Genomic DNA, 18,738 nt, shown 5'->3' on the forward strand with positions numbered 1-18,738 from the left:
TAATATTTTCAAAGCTTTTGTGTTGATTGAACTTCACACCCAATAACAACATTTCTAGTTCTACCTCTGTATTTTTGAATGGTCATTTTAGTATATGTGCTTCCTGTGTTAATTATGCTTCTATTAATATTACTTTGTATCTTTTTCTATTTCAGAGTTGACTCTGCATCACTACAGAGAGCCGCAATGGGAGTGTGCAGTTTTCTATTGAAAAATTCTCTCAAGAGCTCATGATTTTTTTCCATCTCTCCTCATAACATTTCTACTACTCCGCAGACATGGCTCACCACGCAAGGCCTTCCAGATTAGCCAAAAAGGAAGAGATAGGCAAAAGGAAAACTAACCAGGGCAAAAAGAAATCTAGCCAAGTGAGAAAGAAAACCGCAAAGACTTCCACAAAAGCTGTTAGTTCTGGAAAATGCAAAAAGCCAGCACAAGAAAAAGATGTTAAGAAAAAACAGCAAGAAAAGAAACCAATCATGAGCTCTTCAGGTAGACTTCTCAGGAGCAGTGTCACCAGAACCTTGTCTGGAACACCGTGGGTGAGTTTGGAGAAAGCTGACAATATCCTCTTCCATAACCAGGATGCTTTCAACTTCAATGGCTTTACAATGTCTCTTCGTAACCGGTCATTCTCCCGTAGATTTCCCCAAGCTCCAATAATCACAAAACCTAGGAAAGCTGCAGCACAAAAAAGGCTAGAAACAAAGGAAAAACATGAACAAGAAGCCTTGGCGGTAGTAGAAGAAAAAAATGTAGAAGCGGGCGAAAAAGCATTGGAACAGGATTCAGCACAAAACGAGGTAGCTCCTCTGCCTGTAGAGGATGCTCCACGCAGCACAGAGGAAGAGCCTGCTGCCACATGTGTCGGTCAAGAGGAGGAGGTAGAAGTACCTGAAACAAGTGATGCTGTTCCAAGCAGCCAGGTAACTGCCGGCGATACCGAAGTGTCAGAGGTGGGATCTGAGCATGAAGACCCGCCCTGTGAGCAGACCCCCGCTGATCTCAATGCAGATAGTTCAGCTGAAGCGTTTGTAGAAGGTGCCGCGCTTGTGCCTCCATCTTCTCCTGATTCCATAACTGCCTCTGAATCAAACTCGAAGGAGCATGTAGAGGTTCCCTTCGACCCGGTGCCTAACAGTCAAGAACCCGACTCCGGTTCTGTCGATACCTCAGACCTCAGTTCAGCAGCAGCGCTGGAAGAGTCGGTCCCGCTTGCTGAACCGCACACCGAAACGGAGTCGGACCTGGTGCTAGCTAGTGAAGAACATGACTCGAGTTCTGCACCCATAGTTACCTCTGAGTTTAACTCACAAGAATATTTAGAAGATTCGAGCTTGCTCGCAGAGTCCTGCTTAAAGGCAGACTGGGATTTAGAGTCAGAGAATAAAGACCTCGGTTCAAATTCCAACTCTTTGCCTGCCACTGAATCAAATTCACTTTTACATCTTGAAGGTGTAAGCTCGCCTGCAGAATCCCCCATGAAGCTAGTTGTGGATTTTGTACCCATTCACAAAGAACTTGACTCAAATTCAGATTTGAGCTTTACCAGAGAGATTTCAGAATCTGACTCACAAAACATATTTACAGCATGTGAACCGGTTTCCGATACCTCTTTAAGCAATATTGAAGTGGAGGATATTGAACAACTTGTTAAATGTATTGATGCAGAGACATTAATTTTGAATTCAGGTTATGTCCCCGCTTTATCGTCAGATTTAGAAAAAAGCACAGTTGATAAAATCTCCATTGAAAGCTCTGGACAATTCTCTGAAGGTTTTGTTTCAGAGTTGCCTTCAAGCACGGAAATCTCTGCTCTTGCCTCAGAAAAAGCCATAAATGCAGACTTGCCAGCTGACTCAAGACTGCAGCATAATGATTATTCATCACAGCTGGGAAGTGTTGGAATAAGCTTGAATTTGGTTCAGGACAGCGTGAGCGACAGCACTGAAGCAGTTGAGGCCTCGGGGCCATCCTCTCGTACAAATCCAGCTGGTGATCACCCTGTTCCTTATTCAACCCTGCTCCCTATGCTAGAGAAAAAGAAACGAAGGCGTTGTGGAGTCTGTGAGCCCTGTCTGCGGAAAACAAATTGTGAAGAATGCAGCTGCTGCAGGAAACGCAAAACCAGTCACCGGATATGTAAAAAGAGAAAATGTGAAGAACTGAAAAAGCCACCGCCGCCGATCACACTACCTCTTGAGGTAAGCCCGAGGAGTCTCAAATTAAGTCCCCCCTTTTGAGGCCTGAGATACATTTTAAAATTCTGCAAAGGGAAATGCTGGTCTCTGTGCAGCTTTAGAGGACTTAGGGTTTCTGTTGGAGCTAGCAAGTTGCGTTATGACTTTCTCTTGGTATCTATAGAAGGGTAGATTAAAGTGAGCTGGAGTTATTCTTGTTCCTCCTGCATAAATGCATAAAATCAGCAGTGAGCATGGTTTAACTCTGTTCTAGCGGGGAGGGAGGAAATGAGGGTAGTCTTAGGAGACTGTAAATTATTAGGAAAAGGGTCTGTATTTCAAAATAGCTAAGGTTAACACGTTAAAGAAGGAAGGCTGTGTGTGCTCTTCAGTTGGAGTTAGGATAATTTGCTTGTAATGACTCAACTGGTAGAAATAAATTGATAATCTTCAGGAGCAATTTGTAGCTGCATTTTCCCCTTTCACATCTCTCTGCCTTTCTAATTGTCTATTCTTCTGTTTCTTTCATTTCATTTCTCCTGCCACTCTCCCTTTGTCTCTCGTACCATATCCCCCACAAATACTTGTTTTTCCTGTGTTTCTTACTCATTTTTCTGACCCATCAGCCTTTTATAACCCAGGTCATTACTTTTGGAACAAAGAGGAGGGGAAAAGACAGTCTGTATGCCCCTGTGATAACAGCACTGCCCTGCTGAGAGATTTCAGTTCAAGATCAGGCTTTAACTCAGGTAAGTAGGGAGTTGAACATCGATTTCCCACATCCCAACTGAATTCCCTGACCTCAGTGCTGCAGAGCCAGCCTCTGTGTGCTTCTGGGAGTTGGTCTGCCTGGATAGTGGCTGAGCTGCGGAGGGGGAGATGCCGTCCCAGTAGTTAAGTCACTGGGACATTTGCCTTGGGATGTGGGAAACTCAGGTTCAAGTCTCTGCAGCAGCGTGCACTCTGAGCAGAGCAGTTCATGCTGGGGGGAACGCACCTGCAAAACCTCTCTCGACAGCAGCTTCATTAAAGCAGCGTGTTCTTGCAGCAGGTAGAAATTCCCGGCTGCTGCGGAGATCTCAGGAGACCTCCTGTTTTCACCGCTCTGCCCTGTGCTTGCCAGCTTTCGCAGATGTGTTTGCTCTGTCTTCACAGCAGGCAAGGAGAAAGACAAGTCCCATAGCAGTGAGGGTATGGCATGTTCTCCTTTGAGGGAAGTGTACTTGAAATTAAAATGTTTAGGGAAGTATGTTTAAACAGCTTGGCTTACAGTTGAGTCAAAATCCTTTTGTGTCTCAACTGTTTCCAAATACCCTTTTTAATAAAAGGCAAGGGACAATTAAAACGTGACTTTAAGATAAGAAAGCAATAAAGGTGACAGAGGCTGGTCCTGACTTGTTACAGCAAGAGAGCAGCACCATGATGTCCTTCTGTATTCATTCTTTAGCCAGGGGGACTGAAGGAGCTCGTGGAAGAGCATTGGTGGAGATGAGGTAGGAAACAGTTTGAAAGCCGTGTTTTAAAAAGGGGTTTGGCAGGGTCGGTGAAAGGAAGCACTCCAGTTTTTCTGTCAACCTTTGTTTTCCAGGCTAAACATACATCTTTTCTTGTTGCTCAGCCTGACCTTCTCCTTGCAGATTAGCCTTGCCCCTTCACCCTTTCCTCTTTCGACGTTCCTTTTGCTTTCTTTGAGGAATTCCTTGTTTATATGCCTTTCTTTGGCAGCTTATTGCTTGTGTGCTTTTATTTTTATTAAACGGGTTGTGTTTTGTACAATGCATTTAGAGCTGCACCAGAGGCCTCCTTCATTTCTCGTTAAATTTTGTATGAAGTTTGAGTACTGCATGGAGGAAATGAAGTATTCCTGGCATTTAAGAACATGTCGGGTATTTTCTCATAAAATGGTATTTGAATGAAACCTGGTGCCTTTTCGGATATTCCTAGAAGCAGGTCTGGTCTCTTGTATTCTCTAGAAACTGTGCTCTGAGAAAAGCATTTCCACAGCGTACATATGTTCGGAGAGCTCTTTAAAGATGTTGAGATACAGAGGGAGGTATCGGGGGAACGGGTAACAGTATCTCTGTTAGCAGCCATCCTTTAGATAAGATTTTCCCACTCCAGAAGGGAATCCCACTGTGTTTTCCCAAACTGTGAAAGGGGTGGGACCGCAGCAGTGGGGACTTCCATGCCAGCGATGTGTTTCGAGTAGAGGGCAGCTGGAGAAAAACAGCTGTAGGTCTCTGTCCATGGTATAGAAAGTGAACGTAATTAAGAGAAATTAGGCGGGCTTCAGTGCGTTCGTTCCTAGTTTGAGGAGCTGCGCGGCTCTGCCTGTCCTGGTGGTGGAATGTAAGCATTTTTTGGAGGTGATTCACTGGGAGGAGGGTGGAGGGATGGATGTTCTCTGCACAATCACAGTTTAAACAGTGATGTTTTGCCTTAAAGGGAATCGTTTCTTTGCACTTTGACTCCTCAGTGCCGAAGTGAGGGAAGTCAATGAGAGCTCGGTGTTAGGTGGCTCTAGGAGAGCGGGTGCAAGGCTTGGAAGTCTGGGTTTGGTGTTTAAAAAACAAAACAAAACAAGAAAAGAAAACACAAACAAACCCACAAAATGCAGTGTGTTTTTTTTTTCTTAAGTTCTTGTGTGGGTTTATGGATAGACGAGTCAGATCAGACCTGGCTTGTAGGATCCGTGAACGTAGTTGGAAGTGCACAGTCCAACACACGGCTGTGCGCGCGCAAGCATTCAACCCCAGGAGAGTATCGGTTGCATGTTTGGAGCTGGTATTGGTTATGTTACTGTTATTTTCATTAATTCACACATCATCCAGATAAAGATTTGAAAACTATATTGGACTTGAAAAATATCCCTTAAAAATAACATCCCCATAAACCCGCTGTGGTATGTTACCTCGCTGAAGGTAATGGGTTTTGCAGGGCCGCCACAAGGAGAAGGTCTGGAGAAAGCATTGCGGGCTCCGCTCGCAGCCCCCGCGCGGCACTGCCGCTACAGGTAGTGCTGCTCGGCAGGGACCCGCGCTGAGGTGGCGTGCCCGGGAGCTGGCAAAGAAGAAATCCTAAACCTTGACTGGTTCCTGAAGGAGCAGCCAGATACGGAAAAGGTGTGAGCAAGCTTTGAAAGGCAGGGGAATAAAAAAGGCTTGGTGTTGCGCATCCAGAGAGGGACGGCAGAATATTGCAGGGACATTCCCCAGAGAAAAGAGCATTTGGACAAGCCCAGCTGCCCGGCGGTGGGGAACTCGGGCATTTTCTCCTCTTTTTCTGAGACTGCAGTTTTCGGGGCTGACACAGGAGTTGCTGAAGGCTGTTTGTCAGCTGGTGGCTCCTAAAGCCCACCTCACTTTGGGAAGCAGCCCGTGGGGCTGCTGGCAGGTCATGGCACATGTCCAGGTTGTCTGGTGCGTTGCGGGGCAGGGCCCGGGGGTCTCCAGAGCTGCGTGTGGGGCAGCGAGGTGGTGATCCCTGCCTTGGATTTAGGTTCTCTGGGGAAAAGGGCTTTGCAGGAGCAGGCTCTGCGGATGTGACAGTGTCTCCAAAGGCTGCTTTCTGTCCTAGGGCTGGAGGGGGCCGTGCTGCGGGTGTTGTTTTGGGGTGGGTGTTGGAGGCGGGGGCTCTGTGGGGCCTGGAGGCGAGGGGAGAGCGCTGAGCGGGAGCTCGCTGCCCTTCGCGAGGTGTCTCCGGACGTCTCATTTAACAGCTGTAATGCGAGGAGCGGGGGGATAGTGCCCAGCAACGCGGCCTGCTCGCTTGCGGCTTGCCGACGTGCTGCCGAAACCCCAGGCGCGTTGCAGAAGGCTGCTGCAATTAGAGGTGGCGGGCAGGCTGCCAGCCGGCCCCTCTCGCTGCGCTTCCGAGGGAACGCGCCGCCGGTCCCCGGTCCCGGGTCCCCAGCCTCGGGGCGCTCTGGGGGCTGTGCGCGGGGGGGAGCCGCCTGCCCGCGCCCCTTTGTCCCGCCCGCCCTCAGCCGCTGCCATTTCCCTGCCCACGCGCGCTCCCGCCCCGCGTGGGCTCCCCCCTCCCTCGTGAGCGCGCGCGCGTGCGGGTGCCCGCGGGCCGTGTCCTCGCCTGACCTCGCCGAGCCACGAGGCCGCGCGGGTGGGCGCCGCGCTCCCTCCCCCTTCCATGTCCCCCCCCCCGGACTCCGGCTCCGCGTCCCCCCGGCGGCTGCGGGCCGCGTCTTGCGGGCGGCCGCCGCGGCCCCGGCACAGGAGCCCCTTTGTTCGGGCAGCGCCGGGGGGGGGCGCTGCGGGGCGGCCGCCGCCTCCCCATTGGCTGCGCCGGGCGCGCGCGGCGGGAGCGGGAGAGGGGGGGAAAAGGAGAAAGAAGGGGGGGGGGGGGGCGCGCGCACGGGGCCGCGCTCGCTCCCGCGCCGGCGGCCGGAGGGGAGGGCGGCGCTGCGGCAGGAAGCAAGATGGCCGCCGGGGGGGCGCCGCTGTGAGGAATGCGGGGCGGCGGCGGCCAGGCCGGCTCCAGGGGGCGGCGGGGCCTCTCCCCTCGGCCCGCGGCGGGGCCGCGTCGAGCCGCCGGCGGCCCTCCGGGGTGCCGCGGGGAGGGCGTGCGGGGTACTGGCGCCATGGTGCACTTCGGGAGGCAGAGCGGAGCCGGCTGCCTTTGTGACCGCAACTTACTGTGCGATTTGGTGTTTTTTTAGGTGCTAACTGAAAACAAAAGGCCTCAGAGGAGGAAGCAAAGAGTTTTTAAGGTAACCGACGATCGCTTTACCGTTTCTCCCCTCGGTTTAAGCAGCCTTTCCTTGTCACGCCGAGCAGGAGGCCGAAGGGTTAACCCGGGCAGCAGCGCTTTCCAGCTCTTCAGCAGATTAGCTAATTTTGAAGCCCAGAACATTTTCTTTTTTTTTTTTTCCTCCCTCTCTCCTCTCTCCCCCCCTCCGCTTTCCAGCATGCTGTATACAGAGCTGAGTCTTCCTGCAGGACGCTGCAGACTGCAAAGTTTGCTTCCCATTGTATCCGACGTTCACTTCAATTTTCTCTTCTTATACTTCGCCTCCTCCCAAAGATAGCCATTGAGTGTATGCTGGGTTTTGCAATATGCGGCTTTTACGGCACCTGAAATTTAACGTGAGAAGTCATTGTTCTAATATAAACCAAATTAAGGAAACTGGAAATTTCATACCTCAATTGCAGTAGTTTTGATTCCCTTTTTTCTTTACACTTTAGAACGCCTCAAGTGAAACCGAAAATTCTGTAAACTTAGAAAAGCCTTCAGTTTCACGTGGTAACGTTTCATCAAGATTTTTAAGATCAAGATTCTTAAGATGGCTATCTTTTATGATAACAAAAGACTTGTTTTTCAAACTATATTGTTCTGTATTTTTTACCAATGTATAGTTTTGCTACGTTTATGGCCAGTTTTTTAATTTTAAAAAGTAACAGGTAGCGGATTCATGTTGCATTTTTCAGTTCTTCTTTAGAGTATTTTGAATAGAAGTTCTGAACCCTGTTCTTTCAAACTAAAATGCTGAAGGGTGGATGGTGCAACTGTAAAAAGAAGATAAAGTGAGAAAAATGTTCTGTTGTTAAAATTACTTGTAGAACTCTTCTCTTTATATGGAGTGCAACCAATTGTGATTTTAACATAGTTTAGCATTGTTTCAGTACATAAAAATTTCAGAAGTTATGGGACATGGTGGATGTGATAAATGCTGAATGTCTGTAGCGTGATCTCATTTGAAAGCATCCCAGTTTCTTAGCAGCTTTGTCTTTGTTACATATTGCAGAAACTTGCTGAAATAAGTTGTAATTTTTTGAGACACGGTGAAGTTAAAAGTTAAGATTAAGTAAGGAGCAAATAACTTACTTGACTTGCAAATGTCTGATCTCAAGTGTGTGTTTTCATGTGGGTGTAGTTGTGCAAACCACCTCCTTGCATGCTTAGCTATGTAATGCTAAGCGTGCGTGCTTCTAAAACACTAACAAGTACTCCTCTTCTTCCATTAATTATATTGATCTACTAAATTAGCGTGTTTCATTAGGGCGTGGATATGCTTTTAATTGCCCATTTTAGTTGCTGCCCCTTCTGTAGCATAAGGCAAGGTGCAGTTAAAACTTGAGCGTTTGTTCATTGTACTCTTTGTGCGGTCAAGTAGAGGGTGTGCAGAATAAGGACTTCTTGTAAATGGGTCACTCGGTTTTGTGACGTGTAACTGGTATGACACCTGTTCTGTCAACTATGAGAAATCTTTCTTGTCCTAGGTAGCCGTGTTGTATGCCTGCAGGAGGGGTTCATAGATGGTCTTCAGATTTTTCTCCTGAGTTGGTCTTCAGATTTTTCTCCTGAGTTGGTTTTGCCACCGTTTCTGATTTGATGGCATGGCAGGTTGCTATGTAATATGATGCTGTCATTCTTCTCTTTTCCAAAAAGCCTTCTGAACAGTTTTTTCTTGGCTCTTAAATGGAAAAAAAAGCTTGTCTCTTTTTGTGTGTGTGCATAGTATCATATGTTAGTCATTGGGCTTGTTTTTATTTCTGCTTTGGCTTTTCCTTTGCTGAATTGATTCTGTGGTGTTTCCCCTTTGGTTTTAGGGAAAGTTCTTTCGGTTTGCCAGTATTTTGTCTTTGTTTCATGGTGCTGAATTGTATTTGATGAGTTTGCTCACTTGTGTGCACCAAGTAAAGCATGGTATCCCTGAAGGCATCACATGGAAGTGGTTGCCTTGGGGTCGGTGAGGTTTAGCTTTGTTTCTAGAGAGGCAGGTTGGTCAACTTAAATTAGGTTGCATCTCTGTCAGCTGCAGTAAACTTAGAAAAAGCTACGTAATTTATAGACTTCTTCACAAGGGCACTTTAGAAATGTGATACTCCACTCTATGACTCTCTAACCTGGCTTATTGGTGGGACTGCCTCGCCAAGTGGTATTGTATCTATTGGGTTACGATCTCAGCCTTTGTTTTAATGACTGATAGTGCTAACTATCAAATCACAACAAAAGGGACTTACATTGTACTTCTCATTTCATATTTTTCATTTTCCACGTTTGTGTTTTACTGCTTCTTTCTCATTATTTTAAGAGTCATTTAGGAAATCCCACTGTGCCATAACTACTGTGTTTGGTTCTCCATAGTTATTTTGAAAGAACATCTGAAATACTCATCTCTTCTAATGAGCGAATGCTCCTTGAACAGAGTTGGTGTGAGTTCATAGAAGTAGATACTAAAGAAGGAATGGTCTTGGTTTGTTGTTTGTTGTTCTTTTTTTTCCAGATTATCTTGTATGTGTTCCCCACTTAGGCAGGAAAATCTAGATAGAAGGGATTCATACTGAAAAACTATTATCCCTGCATTTCAAAAGGCGTGTTGTAAGCTCTGCTTCGCTTAGTTATTAGCATTCTCCTTTTAGCCACTTAGCAGTGTTCTCACTCAATCTGGGCAGTGCAGTGCAACGCACTTCTCCCCTCAAAGGTGTCAAAACGTTTGCAGCCACGCACAAGTTTATAACCACAGCTCAGAAGAGTGGGACAGCTGAACTTGGCATCGTGCTGTCAGGGAGGTCCCGCTGAGCCCTGACACCAGTAAAGAAACCTCCCACAAGGCAGGGTGCAGCTGCTGAAGAAGTGGACTCCATGGTCTTCCTGCTAGGTTCCATGGAGCCAAGGCCGCTTTTCGGATGGCTGCAGATGTTTGCTGCATTCATGGAGTTGGGTTTTTTACATAAAAAATTTAAAATAATAATTAAAAAAAAGAGCGACTGAAGAGACAGATTCCCAGTAATATATGCGGTGCTAAGTGAGCATTATAACTGCATGCACATTCTTTGTTCTCTGACCAATTCTGTTTGCATGTTTATGCACAAACACTGTCCTAGTAATCCATGTACCCGAGAAGTGTGAAAGATGTCTGCTAAGCTCTAAAAGCAGTTTGGTTTAATCCAAGCCAGAAGCCGGAGATGACTCTGTATCTAGAACTTGATTTATTTCTAAACATTGTATTGGGAACTAGTGGGAGTCTCATTTTCATCAAAGCTACAAATACAGACTTGAGCGCTCTGTTAATATTTCTCCACCATGTGTAGAAAGCATGGTGTTTCTTAACAAAAACAGTTTTCAGAAATAGTATGGCAGATCTGCTGTTACTAGTCCTTCTCAAAATGTGGTTTGCTTCGCTGCTAAAATTAAAAATACACTCTTTTAACCTTGTGTGTGTTAACAAGAGTTAGAAGCTACTAGCAATGTGCAGGATAATGCTTCAAGCGAGCGTGAATTTAACTGATTTTTGAACATCTTTTCTATCTTGAAGTATACAGGCTTTGTTGCAAAATGTCTGCCAGAATGTAGCTGGAAGTAATTCAATTTTGTTATTTTCTTCATTTTTAAAAGAAGATATCAAGAAGTCAATGGATGGAATTGCAGTGCTGTGGAATTTTACAGAGGAAGAAGGCAGAATGGTGTAATAGGAGTTGGAAAGGACACTGTCCAGAAAGCACTGGTCTTGTGCTTTGTGTTTTTTAAAGGGACATTTTCACCTTGGAACATGCTCATTTAGAAAATACCAATTAGAATTGTTTTGAGTACTGGTTGGAAGTGTTTGTCTACTACCAAGTCTTTTTGCTCTTCTTTTTGATAGGGAGCATTTACTTTTGGCGTAAGAGTGGCTTACACAAATTATCCAACTCTTATTTTAAAAATAACAAAGGAGTAACTTTGCAGTTAACTTAATTCAAAGTTCAAAGCATTTACTTCAAAAATGTTCCTTTCTATTAAGGACCTTTTTGGAACTGAATGTGTGCCCAAATTGGATTAATTTTTTTCTCTTGTCAGCCTCATGCACCTCACTTGAAGTGAGCAGGCATGGTAATTCTGTAAGGCTGGAATTCTGTACCGGACTTCCCTGTGTGCAGCCTTTCCAGCACTTCCACATGAGTAACTGTGTTTCCTTTGTACACTGCCATTAAATTTCACCTGTATGTAGATGGGTTTTTTGAATGGAGTCTTAACAAAGAAGGCCTTTGTAAATTGGAGATTTCACTCCAGTAATTTTATAACTCTTAACTTTATTCAGCCAGTTTCGGGAGGGGGTTGAAGCCCGTCCCTTGTGGACTTTTTCCTGTGGTGCTGATGGTGCTCAGTAGGGCGCGGAGGTGCTGCTCTTCCCTTGCTCCCATAGAGCTCCTCTGCTGTAGTGCCCCTTCCTCTCCCACCTGCCTCCTTATGAGGAGCCCTGTGCTAATTGCCCAGCAGCAGCCTCCTCCTCTTTGCCCCCAGAACCCAGCTGAACCTGCAGGATGTCAGGGAAGAAAGGGACGCTTTTGAGAAAAGGGCAAGGAGGGAGGACCAGGGCTTTCTGTTTTAACTCATGTGCTGCTGTGGTGGAGCGGTTGTGAGGATTTTGCTGCTCCTCTTCTTGCTCAGGGAGTGCTGGAGACAGAGGCAGGATGAAGCAGGGCCAGACTCAATCATCCTAGCAGTTACGGTGGTTTTTGAGGGGGTGGAGTTGCACATGCTTTGAATCTCTAATACTGTAGATACTGCTTGTCACTATGTGTTTTAGTGCAGTGCTCGGCATTCCACTGCGTTGAATTTAGAGGAGAGAAGAGCTTCTTGAAAAAGTAGCAAATGTCTGTTGATCAAAAACCTTATAAAATAATCAGTGAAGTAACATAGTTTGTGGGAAGGAAGGAAAACAAGTCCATGTACGAATGAAGGTCAAATGCACAGGTTTGTTCTTAAGTTTAGATATTTCTAATGAAGTTTTAGCATTACAGAATAAACACGTTAATATTCTAGGTATGTTTTCTTGCTACTGTTTGTGTTTATTACTGAATTAAGAGCTTTACTGAACACTTGTACTTGCTGCGTGTAATGTAGGCACTGAAATGTTTGAGATGGTTTTGCAGACTGCAATAATCAGTTGTCAGTGTTTGCTATCTGATGCTCATACATTTGTAGATAATAATAGTATCTAGCAAATGCTGTGAAAGCGGGTGCTACTTGTTTAGAATCCTATACCATATTGCTAAGCAAGTTTGTTTATTGCTTTCAGTAACTGCTGTGGGAGGAAACCCAGTGAGAAGTCCTCAGCACACTTGAGTGGGACCAGATTTTCACTTGTGTGCTTCATCTCTATGATGTTATGCTAAGTTTTTATATATGGCAATACAAATGCAAAAAAAAAAAAAAAAAAAAAAAAGAATCTTGCAGACACCACTGCAGCAGGCTTTTCCGTGGGCATTAGTGTAAGAGCCTTGCCTTTGTAGGGACCAAAGGCTTTAATTCCCACTATAATAAATTTGTAATTACAAGATTGAATTTGCAAGGGTAAAAAGAATCCATACATTCCAACGATGGTATTTTTTTAATGTCAAATGTATGAAACTTAACCAGTCTCAAGAAACAAAAAAAAAAAAGAATTGCATAAGTAACCTATCAGTCATCACTTCTCATTAACGCCTGTAAAATTATTGTATAGAACGTGTTTGGCTGTCATCTTGTTGTCCTAACAGCTTTAACATTAAACCTTTAATACGGATTTTCCAAGCCTGACTTAAAATTGAGTGGTTTGTGCCTTGACACTTGGTTGGGAATTCCTTTGCCAGTGTTTTGTTAGAGTTGTCCATGTTGTATTATTTAATTGGTGTTCTCTAGTAAAATTTGGCTCTGTTTCATTTTTGTAAAGTAAGCTTTTATTGAACTTGTGAATAAGAGGAAACGTTTCCAAGTATTTAAAAACGTAAAGCATCTATTTTTGTAGCAGCTGATCTCTGCCTGAATTCTGTGACTCAAACACCATTGTTGTTGCAGTGCCGCTCCACAGTGATGCTGTTACTGCAGTGTGTGAGTGAGCCTGGTACTCCTCTAAGGAGAAAGTGGAAGTTGTGTGCGTAAATTCTGATGTTAGCTTCATTTAAATCTGCGAGTGTGCCAGCTGCTGTAAGAGAAATGTTGTCTGCCACTACCAGCTTTTTTCCTCAGGGGAATAAACAAGGCGTAGATGCAGACTCCTCAATCGTGGCTTGTAGTTGGGTGGCCTGAATGATCAGCATGACTATTTCCATTCTTCTATCTGAATTGCCTTTAGCTGGTTCTCTGACTTACCTAACAGTGGCTTTTCCACTGGTAATGAGTGTTAGATATTCTTACTAGTCTTATGGTCTCTCATAAGCTTCAAAACCAGGCTGGAATACTCCTACAATACAGATGTTTGAATTTGAAAACAACTCAGTGCATGACTTGTTGTTCTATTTGGGAGCTGTGGCTGAATTTCAGAGTGAGGGACAGCAGCAGGGCTCCGTAGTGTTGTTAACTTGCTGCTTGTGTCCTTACCAGGTCTGGTCCAAGAGCTGCTGTACCAGTGGGTAGCAACTTGTGAATACAATTGGTTGCACAACGGGTGGTTAGGCACTTAAACTGAGCCCTAAATAAGGAGCTGAATGTGTTCCTGGTTAGGTTACAGGAACTGGAACGTTATCTGTTCAGATCCTTAGTGAAAGATCTGAACTGAGTGAAAATCATGAAGTTGTGTTAGTTTGGTTTGCTTATGGCAAAGCTGGGCAAGGTCTTGATGATCATTTGCTCTGATCTGAGCAACCTTTTTGAGAGCTTGTACGACTGAATAAATGTATTTGGATTAAAGCATCAAGTTTTAAAAATACCTTGAGGAACTTCAATTTGAGAATTCCCATGGATGAAAAGGGCAGTGGAAATGCCTAACAAGGTGCCAGAAGATTCTTTACTCTCTCTGTCCCTCTGCAAAAATGTGCACCATAATTGCAGCCCAGACTTCTCTGTCCTTCACTTAAAGTCATTGAGTCTTGTTATACTTTTGTCTGCTAGGACAAGGAGCCTTCTGTTGTTGGCTTTCCTTTCCACATAGACTTAGCAATAGTTGGTGGCCTTTCAGTTTTCTTTTTCTTTGGTAAATTGTAGAAAGTGGACTCCTGGCTTTCACTTCAAGATACTTCAATCCTTTGTCATTTGCATGGTCCTCCAAGCCCCGTCCAGCATATAAATGTCTTGCTTGAATTGGGGATGCCAGGGTTGGACACTCTGTTCCACTAGCAGGTGTAAAAGTGCCAAACACTGGGTATAAAATAACCTGTCCTCCTAATTCCACTGTTGTTTATGCACTGGAGAACCTCACTAACCGTTCTGGCCATGAAGCTGCAACAGAAGTTTCTCTAGTTACTGTGCAGTTGGTTGTTGACCGTGGTCATGGCCCTCCGAAGGTCATTGCTTTCTAAGCTAAAACCTGCATTTTGTAAATACGGTCTGATATCTTCGTTGTCAGATGCACAGCTTCACCAGTATCTGTAGTGAAAGGTTTGCTTGCAGCCACCTTGCCCGTCAAGTTAGGAAACATCATGTCTGATTTTTTCATTTTTTACTATTTTTCTATCAGTATTAAATTCACTTTTCTTACGGGTCATTGCTAAGAATGTTGTACGTGGCTGTGATCTGTTCCCTAAAGGCCCCATTACGAGCACTCTGTGATGATTCCCCATTTACAGTTACGGGCCAGCCAGGACTTTGTTAATGTTATGGTGATGGCTTCGTAAATGAGTAGACACAGGAGACATTAGCTAGGATGGATAAATTCAAAGACCGAGTTTCTTTCATCTCTCCGTTTGAGTTAAAGCACATTAGGGGAAGGTTATGTCAGGGAATACATGTTGCTGCTGATCATATCATTTTTCTCCTGTGGGTTAATTGAGTGCTATATTTTCCAGAGCTGTCAGTGTCTCTTTGAGTGTTCCATTTCAATGTTGAAGATAAATGATTGAATAAATCAAAACATCAGTAAAACAAACAAATCAAGCGAGACCCTAGCTTATATTGGCTTCTGTAGCAGAAAAGGTACTGTTACAGTTTTTCTTTCTTTCTGTAACACAGCCACTTTAGGGTACCTGTGTTAGGGGATCCTGGGGTGCGTTAAAAGGAGTGTGGCCAGCAGGTCAAGGGAGGTGATCTTCTTCCTCTACTGTGCCCTGGTCAGGCCTCTCCTGGAGTACTGTGTCCAGTTCTGGGCTCCCCGGTACAAAAAAGACAGGGATCTCCTGGAAAGAGCCCAGTGGAGGGCCCCAAAGATGGTATGGGGCGTGGAGCATCTCCTGATGAGGAAAGGCTGAGAGACCTGGGGCTGTTCAGCCTTTAGAAAACAAGACTGAGGGGGGACGATCTTAGCAATGTTTATAAATACCTGAAGTGTGGGAGACAAAGGGATATGGCCAACCTCTTTTAGATCAAGTTTGTTTGTCTCTTGTTTTTTTTTACTTCACCCCCAACCATTTTTCTGGAAGGAAATTCCTCTCAAGGCACTTGAGCTCTGAGCTTAGCGGCTCTGTGCCAACCTGAGGAGCACGCGGGGCTGTAGCAGGGTCTGGCCTGATCCACAGCACTGCCATGGAGAAGAGGTGCAGGGTGCAGGTGCTCCTTGCTCACCCACCCTTTTGCCATGTTGAACGTTGTGACCCTGGAAGAACTGCTGTTCAGGTCATCTTGGCTTTGGCACAAGCTAGCAGGTGCAGCTAGTTTTTAATCTCTTGGGATCTTGAGAGCCACTTTATCAGTTGCTGATCTGGGCATCATCTGTTGTTACTGGTTCACAGCAAAAATTGCTTCTGGTTGCGTCCTTCGGTACAAAATGGGTTGTTACCGCACCCGTAAAGGCACGAAAGAGGACAAACCTGTGCTCTGGTCGCCGTTGTACAGGAAATGTGGCGAAGTCTTCAGGGTCACCTTGGCACTGTATTTTGATTGTGAATTGGTGAAACCTCTGCGTTACTTTGGAGGCATCTTGTGTTGAAAGAGAAGTCAATATTACACACAGCCTTTTGACTCTTGGGGAGTGATTCACTGTGATTGGCTTTTTATGTGTGCTTGGAAGCATTGCCTCATGGAGTGAATTTTGTGTGTGTGTTTATAATTAAAAAAAATACAAAAAAGATAGGATGTCTGGTTTGAGTTGAAGCAATTTAGTAATGGCTACATCAGACCATACTCCTACGGCTCCTCTTGTAATAGTACTAACTATTGTCGGGTCTAAGCATGAGATTTGTTAGTGTTTCATGTCCCCAGCTACGGCTGTGCTCCCCTTAATGAAGAAGAGAGGAAATTACTTTTATTGATCCAGTTTATTCTACCACTTTTCATTACACTTGTGTAAAAGCTTTAGAAATCAATCAGATTGGGCTTTCGTGCTCAGCTTCCATGAATTTTAAGACTGTTGCTTGGAAGTGTGGTATCCTTGCCTGTAGCTTGGAGTGCTTTGATTCAGGCCTGGAAGATAGATTGCTCCTAGGTCGTTCTGCTGCAAAGGCTTTGCTGAGCTATTGCTTTTGGTCTGCCTGGCTTAGATGGAGAAGAATCAAATGAGCTCTGCCCCTGCTACTATGTCTGTGCCTCTTTTTATGCTGGGAAACAGTAGCTTTACCTATTAAATGGAAAAGGCCACTGAAAAGTCTGGGAAAAGGAGTAAAAAGGTATTTTTTTTAGGATCCATTGCAATACAGTAACAAAAGAGAAAAGGCAATGTATTACTCAAAAAGAAGATAATTTGATTTTTATTTTATTTTTTAAAGAAAGATTTTAGGATAATTTCTATTCTTTGTATGGAAAAATAAAACATGAAACAAATAATGCAAGTGATATGATTCATCTGGTTCTTATTTTTTTTTTCCTCATTGCATGTAGGCAGCTTCCAGTAATGTTAATGGAAATTATGATGTATGGGGAATAATTTTATTAATAATTCCACTTTGCTGCTGAGATCACTGGGGTTTTATGTAGACACAACACTGCACCTATATTCTTCTGCGGGGGAATATACTGGGCATTTTTGAGCACAGTGATGCTTTTTGATCAGATAAAAGTACTTCAGTGAGGAGCAGCATATTTGAGAGAGAAATATGATGGTGTTTTTGTGCTTTGAGCATTGTCAGTGGACTGTCAGATCCTCTCATCTCTGATGATCATGGTTGAACCTTCCTCTTTCCCTCTGCCTCTCATTGCTCTCAAATTTCCAGACTTAGAGTTAATTTCTTTCTTTTTTTTTTAATGTAGAGAGTAACACCCTTTATAAATGAAAGGAATACAGAAGAGTGACACCCTGTATAAATAAAGGGATTATGAAAGCATGTGGTTGTGTTGAGAACTTACAAATGCTGGGAGACTATTTTAATCCATTTGTTTCTATTTCCTCATCTTTCTAATCACTGAATTAAATAGCTTCGAATAGCAATTTTACGTAGTCAAGACGTTTGGACTGATAGAGATCTTGAGTATTCTTCTGTTGAAGAAAACCCAGCCATTGTTATCCACTTCTGTGTTACCCACTTTTGTGGAGCCTTTAGAAATTACTTCGTGATCCCCCCAGGTCTTTGGGTCATTCCTGGAAAACCTCCAGGATCCAGAGGAGCTGAGGTTACCTGCCTTAGTCAGTACCTGTATGTAATAATAATAATAATAATAATTAATAATAATAAAACATTAAAAATGGTATCTTTATTTGTTAGTGAGATTTCTGTAGGTTTGGCTTAGATATGTAGGTGCTGGATATATTTTCACACAGCATTTCCAGGAGAGTTTGATGCTTCAGGTAATACTTAAGGCATGCTATGAATTCCCTGTTAGGTTTCTCATCAATTAAGAGTCAGTTTTAAGCTGAATACTGGGTTCCAGATGGAGTTAGGTCCATATGCCTCGTTTTGCTTGGGGGTTGCTGGCAATACTGCCTTGATGGTTATGATTAATCATAGATCTATTTTCCATTTTTACTTCATTTCTCAGAGAACTCCATGCATTTTGGCTGTGGCTACTAAAACATGTTAGATTTAACTAAATATTTTAATTTGGGTGCTATTTTCAGCAAACTGCTAAGATTTTCTGTGTATGGTTAATGAACCAGATGCATTGCTTCTGTCTAATCTGAAAAGCAGTTCTGTTTTTTGTGCTAAGTAGGGCTTAAAGCTACAGAATATTTAAATAAGTCTTAGATACTACAATAAGATTAAGCACCAGTACTGTCCATTGTGACTTCAAATTTAATTTTTAAAAGAAAATGGAATATAAATAGAAATAAAATTTAATTAAGGTAATAAAACTTGGATTTCAGTCTTTATTGCTGTCTCTGCCTGAGTTCTTGCCTTAATTTTTTTTTTTTAACTGCATAACTCCTTACGTCGTAGCCATGATACTGTCTTAAATGAAGCCTGTATGAGTATCCTCTGCAGGACAGGGTATTCTGACTCTGTCTTGATTCTGACATTGATACATTCTTCATCTTCACAGATACTATGTGGCTGCAACAAACCAAATATTGAGAGTTCACTACAAAAGTGCTAGTGACAGCTCAATTACAACAGGGACTGTTCAGAAACCTGGAAGTTACCATCTGAACATACAAGCCAACCAAGTGTTTACATGGTAACTTTCAGATGAGTGGTTGGCTTGTTATCCCTTTCACTTCAGCTTTTGTTGTTTCTGAAGGAGTTGGTGCAGCTAACATGAAAACCAGCCGTACTTACACACGTCCAGCCAGGTGGTGCGCATCAGTTTAGTGGTGTAGCTGTGAAAGCATAATTAGAAAGAG

The 18,738-nt window shown here is 44.0% G+C and overlaps 1 protein-coding gene across 1 annotated transcript in view; it reads left to right on the forward strand.

Moving 5' to 3' along the window:
* Window positions 1-278: 278 nt before the first annotated feature.
* The window catches only part of TET1 (tet methylcytosine dioxygenase 1), a gene marked incomplete at its 5' end in the record, with an annotated part of 57,961 nt that continues 39,501 nt past the window's right edge, over window positions 279-18,738 (forward strand). The window contains 2 exons of the mRNA XM_084290651.1: window positions 279-2,204; window positions 6,853-6,903. Of these exons, the coding sequence (XP_084146777.1) occupies window positions 279-2,204; window positions 6,853-6,903 (1,977 nt within the window). The remainder of the gene's footprint in view (window positions 2,205-6,852; window positions 6,904-18,738) is intronic.

The sequence above is a fragment of the Netta rufina genome, assembly GCF_964035555.1.
Source record: "Netta rufina genome assembly, chromosome: 7".
NCBI lineage: Eukaryota > Metazoa > Chordata > Aves > Anseriformes > Anatidae > Netta > Netta rufina.